A 6,000-nucleotide genomic window follows, 5' to 3' on the forward strand; every position below is an offset into this window, starting at 1 on the left:
TGCCTGTCATCCCAGCATTAGGTAGGCTAAGGCAAGAGGACTGCCACCACTTCAAGGCCAGCCTGACCTTGTCTTAAAATGCTAGAAAAAGGCTTTCACCGTTAGTAAGTCCTTCCACTAATTTCCACAGATGTTTGTCTTTTTGTATCCCTCAGCACATTTCCTGAAATTACGACCTCTCAAGGCAGGCTGGTGGTGCATGCCTGTCATCCCAGCATTAGGTAGGCTAAGGCAAGAGGACTGCCACCACTTCAAGGCCAGCCTGACCTTGTCTTAAAAAAAAAGAAAAAAAAGTATCAGCAATCTACTCTTTAAGACACATTTCTACAGAGAATATAAACTCACTATCACACACTACTTACAGATAATTTCTGTTACATAATTTGTCTCACAACGGAAAGGCTTTCTTTCAATAGGAAACACATGGTTTACACAAGTGTGCCCAATTTTCCAACATTATGAAATGTATCTTCACCAGACCACATGTGGCCAAGATACTGCAATACCAATCCCTAGGGTGGTCTAGGCGCACTGTAAAAGATACCTTCATAATTATTATTTTCTCAAAATAGTTTTAAATTCAAGAGCTATTTATGGAACACTTATTAAATCAAGCAGATTAAATAAATTCTACATTCAGAAAATATAAACACATAAACTAAGGTAAGAATACTCAAAATTGAGAAACACCTTCCAGAGTCTCACTATGTAGTTCAGGCTGGTCCTGAACTCACTATGTAGTCCAGGCTGACCTCTAACTCAGGGTGATCCTTCTGCCTCAGCCTCCCAAGTGCTGGGATTACAAGGATGCACCACCATGCACTAGCTTTCACTTTTAGAAAACAAACTTTAGCCAGGCATGGAGGTGCATGCCTGTATTTCCAGTACTCTGGAGGCTGAGGCAGGAGGATCGCCGTGAGTTTGAGACCAGCCTGGGCTACATGGTGAGTTCCAGGTCAGTTTCAACTACATAGTGAGACCCTGTCTCAAAAATAAATAAATAAATAAATAAATAGCAAACTTTAAATCATAATTTAGAAAAAAGGAGTCTTGCTGACATAAATTTAGAGAGAACAGTGCCTGAAGACAAAGACTGTCCAGGTGATGAACCTGAGAAATGCTGTTTGTTACAAACTTATCAACCAACACCGCTGCCCTTTCAAATGATCATAAAACAGCGATTCCTTTCACTGCCTGATAAGGTCTTCAACAGCCTACAGTCAATAGCTTTTTTCTTTTTCTCTTTTTGACAAGTGCTGCACAAAGTATTCTTTCTTCATGGCATACTGTATTATCTCTTCTTATCTCCCCAGACAAATGGGGGGCAGAGAAAGAGACAACCACACTACCCAAATACATGACGTGATCCAGGCACACAGCCCCTAAAATAGTGCACTGTACCATTTTCTACAGCTGTATGGTTAGACTACTTTTAGGCCATGCGTAGTGCTTTACATGTTCTACATCCAAAATGAGGGGTCATATCTGCTGTGGTTTCATTTAACAGTGGTAAACAAGACTGGAGATAGAGCTCAGTATAAAAATTCTTGCCTACCATGAGTAGAGTTGGGCACTGGGTTTGATAGCAGCACCATTAAAAAAAAGATAAAACAGTAAGTTAAAAAATATCCTCTGCCAGGCCAGGAATGTAGCTCAGCAGTGCCTGCCTGGCAAGCATAAAGTCCTGAGTTCAATTCTCAATACCAGGAAAAAAAAATCCTCTGCCAGTTTCTCAAAAAATGGGCTAGGAGGCTACAGGAAATCAACTTTTTTCCTGATCTCTCAGTGAGCAACTCTTCCTAGTTCCTCAACTACAAGTCAAAATGCTGAGTCCCCTATGAAGTGCCATCTCACTGGGTTCCAGCACCAGTTCCATTCTGTCAAGGTGGATGTTCCCCCAAAACCCCCAAAGCCAAAGAAAAACAATCTCTCTTTATTCAAAACAATCTCTTTTGTAAGTTAGTATTGCCAAGCTATAATTTTATCTTCAAAACTAATGAAAGCCAAGGCTATCCATGATTGCCATGATTCCAAAATCAGCAAGTCCTAAAGATCTCCCTAGTGTACTATAAGGTATCTAAGAGAACTAGCTCTTCCCCACACACTGCCCTGGAGTACTGTGATCCCAGTTCCAACACCCCCTGCACATCTGCTGCACATCTGGGACCCTTGATAAAAATGTATATTCTCTTGTGTATTTTACTGTATGTAATTCTTGCCTCAACAAAATGTAACAAATGACTCTGGACCTCTCTGTGTGGAAGCAGGGTTGAGGGTGGGCAGGGGACATAATTTAAAATTCCAAGAACAAGCTGGGCATGGTGGTGTACACCTGTAGTCCCAACACTTGGGAGGCAGGAGGATCACTGCGAGTTCGAGAGCAGCCTGGGCTACATAGTGAGTTCCAGGTCAGTCTCAACTACATAGTGAGACCCTGTCTCAAAAAAAAAAAAAAAAAAAAAAAAATCCCAAAACCATAGCTCTGGATTACATTACATTTGCTTCTCACCACTCCAAAATGGGGACCAAGAACACTGCAGCTGAAGTCAGAAACAAAACCAAGCTCCAGGTCAATTAAGTGCTCAGTGGTATAATACAGGTACATGCATGCCTAAAACACACTCAGCCCTACATTCAGATCCTAAGCCTCACCAACAACAACAAGAACAGGCATTGTGGCACCTGCCTGCAATCCCAGCACTCAGAGACTGAGGCAGAAGGTTTGCTGCAAGTTCAAGGGCTGTACGGCCTTGGACAGAGAGACAATTTCAGAGCCTGTTTCTTCATCTGGAAATTAAAGGATTAAAAAAAAGAAAAGAAAACTATTTCACAGAGCAACACTGAGATCTAAGTGTGATGTTTATAAAATATTTGGCAGCGTCTAACAAACAAGTAAGCAGTCAGAAAATGTGGGATGTGGGTGGGGTGTGGATGAGCTCAGCATGCTCCCTACTGCTCAAGGTACTGGGTTTGATTCCCAGAACTGCAAAAAAAAAAAAAAAAATCAATCTAGCCAGGTCATGATAGCACACATCTTTAATCCCAGAATCTAGGAAGAAAATGTAGGAGAATTACAAATTAGAAGTCAGCCCGTATTTCACAGCAAAATCCTGTCTCAGAGAAAGAAACAGAGAACCCAGGACCTCCAGCATACTAGGAAACTGCCCTACCACTAAGCCAACATCCCTACTCCATGTTCCTATCATTTTTAAACCAATCTTTTATTTAGTGTTCCTCTGTCCTGTAAGATATACCCCCCATCCCATTCAAAAATATTAAAGACTTCTTAGAAACACACTTGACTAGCCTCATCCCTAATTTTTTTTTTTTTTTTTTTTGGTACCAGGGATGGAATTCGGGACCTTGTGCTTGTGAGGCAGGCAGCAGCCTCACTGAGCTAAATCCCCAGGCCCTCATCCCTAATTATTGATGCAATTAATATGGGATAGCAACCAATTTGGGAACTACATTCCTTTAGGGACACGTGTGACAGAACATGACTACAACCAGGGCCACGAGAAAGTTAAGAAAAACTGAGTATTTTCTTGTTTCAAATGACATCTAGTCTCTTTAGATAAGTATAAGTAATGTAATGACATCAGAACAAGGATCTCTAATCTCAAACAAAAGATGATACCCTTCAATACCCAACCCTTTTAATAAAGACAGATTAATCATCACTGAATTCTTACAGAGTTAAGACAAAAGTATACTCTTGGCAAGTTCAGCAGCAACAAACTGCCTTCCCACATAACAGATGCCCCACGGATAGCACAGGAAGAGCAGATGTAAAGAACAAGCACTACCCTGCTCATTTATTGTATAGGTCTCATTACTTGAGAGATGGCTTCCCACGATTTACACTCAGAGAAGGCAATGAAGAAAACACGATGAATATCTGACACCAAATCAAAGCACAAATCCTACAACATGAATGTGCCTGCTTAAATTCCTTAAAAGTTTCAAAGGGCTGAGGCTAGGGCTCAGTGTTGTAGAGCTCACCTAGCACATGAAAGACCCTTCCATCCCCAGTAACTGTTTTTAAAAAAAAAAGTTTACAACTACCTTAATAGGCCCGCCCGCCCAGACCATCTAAACCAGAGCGGTCTTTCACTCATCTTGATCTGACAGGAGGCCTAGTTCAATGACACCTTGTTCATCCCTTCTCCAGATTCTGATTCCAAAGATAAAGTGAGCCTGGGAAAACGACACTCAACTCTCCATGCCAATTTTATCCCCAATAGTTCCACAACAGTTAATTTCCAGGGCTGGAAACTTAGCTCAGTGGTTCAGCCACCTGCCTCTCAAGCCCAAGGACCCAAGTTCGATCCCGGTACCAAAAAAAAAAAAAAAAAAAAAAAAAAAAAAAAAAAAAAGTTAACAATTTCCACAAGTATGACAGCCTTGAACATTAAGATATTGCTTATATTTGTTCTTATAGAATGAAGAAACAGAACAAACAATTCAGTAAAGCAGTACAGTAAAGAGCAAAAGAAATCTAGAATTTGAGTTTGCATTCGTAGTCCACCATGTTACCCAGCTGAGTAGCCAGTGAGCCCCAGTTTTCCCATCTGTAAAATGGAATGCTCTCACCTACCTCTGAACTCTTGAGAGCTAATGAATTAGTATAGCTCCTAGAAGAGTGCTCAACCCCAAGCAAACCCCAAAATACAATACTCTGAATCCTCATGAACAGTTATATGGCTATGATTTTTACTTGCTGAATCTATGGAACTTATACCCATCTCTAATGACACAGTACAAAACCATGAAGGAACTAATGCTTTGCACTGCTTAAAAATCAGGTGCACTTCAAACAATACCAAAACCAGACAACTCTAAAAATAGAATAGGTTGAGAATCTGTTTGCCAAATTTCTTGCAGGAAGGCCCAAGACAAAACAACTAAAAACTTCCAAACTTTCCACAGCAAAACGAGAGCTACATTTAATCATCCAAATCACGGATAAAAGCGAAAAGCAACTGGGTACCTGGACTAAGGTACGGCCTATCCAACACAGACCTCACACATATCCTGCCACTTCCCTCACTCTCATTATCTGCACATAAGAAAGTCGATTTCCTCAAATAGGAATTTGGCAACCACCAACACCAGGTCCTCCAATATGTAAGACGCTGCTAGACGATAAAGCTTCATATTACAGTATCGGGACAATTGATACTTTCCACAGTGGCAATGGCTGCTAGCCCTGAACTGAAGACCTGTAAAAGGCAGAAAATACACAATGCAGAAAAGGCGATCGGGTAATAAAATGGGGAAACTGATTCTGTGAAAAGGGCGATTGCAACTGTCAAGGCAAAAGTCAGGAAGATGCCGTTTGCTCTCAAAAGAAAAAGCCTTAATGTCCAAAATATTACAGCTCTGAATCGTGACTACCTGCAAATAGAAGGAAATCGGGAGACATCTGGGTGTGAGATGACCTGAATTCTCATGGGAAGAAAAGCAGCCAAAGCTTGGAGGAGCAAGGTTCGTGGAAGCCAGTTTTAGGCCTCGAGCAACTCGGGGAACAGATAACCATTTTCCAGTAAGCCGGAAATCGCCTGATGAAAGGACTTAACATCTTGGAAAGCAGCTCCCTGGGAACCCCCGGAACAGACAGTGGCGATTCAAAGGATACAGGGGGAGGGGTTGCGAGGCGATAGAATGAATCAAAAGAAGCCTTCTCGAGGATAAAATCATGTGACTCTTCGAGGAAAGAAAGCCCAAGGATTTAAGGAGAGGGAAGAAGGGTCCTGACACCGCAACTAGCGGGAGGAGCAGACCCAGGGCCGCGAGGGCCCGGCGGGAGCCGAACTTAGAAGGCGCAGCGGCGGGAACACCTAGGCTTCTAGCCGGGCGTCAGGCCTCGCACCGCCCACCGTCAGACCACCGTCCCGGCCCAGTCTGCTAGCGGGAAAAACGGCGTCGCGACCGGAAGGGGGCAGGGCGAGCCGCAGGGCGCCCCGCGGGGCACTTACGCGGCCGCTTTTTCCGGAGGCT

General features: G+C 42.8%; 1 protein-coding gene across 1 annotated transcript in view; it reads right to left on the reverse strand.

The window, feature by feature from the left end:
- The window catches only part of Pank2 (pantothenate kinase 2), a 42,469-nt gene that overhangs the window by 23,542 nt on the left and 12,927 nt on the right, over positions 1–6,000 (reverse strand). Inside the window, 1 exon segment of the mRNA XM_019205545.2 lies at positions 5,979–5,998. Coding sequence (XP_019061090.2) covers positions 5,979–5,998 — 20 coding nt within the window.

The sequence above is a fragment of the Fukomys damarensis genome, unplaced genomic scaffold, assembly GCF_012274545.1.
Source record: "Fukomys damarensis isolate Sample0158 unplaced genomic scaffold, DMR_v1.0_HiC HiC_scaffold_7, whole genome shotgun sequence".
NCBI classification, from domain to species: domain Eukaryota; kingdom Metazoa; phylum Chordata; class Mammalia; order Rodentia; family Bathyergidae; genus Fukomys; species Fukomys damarensis.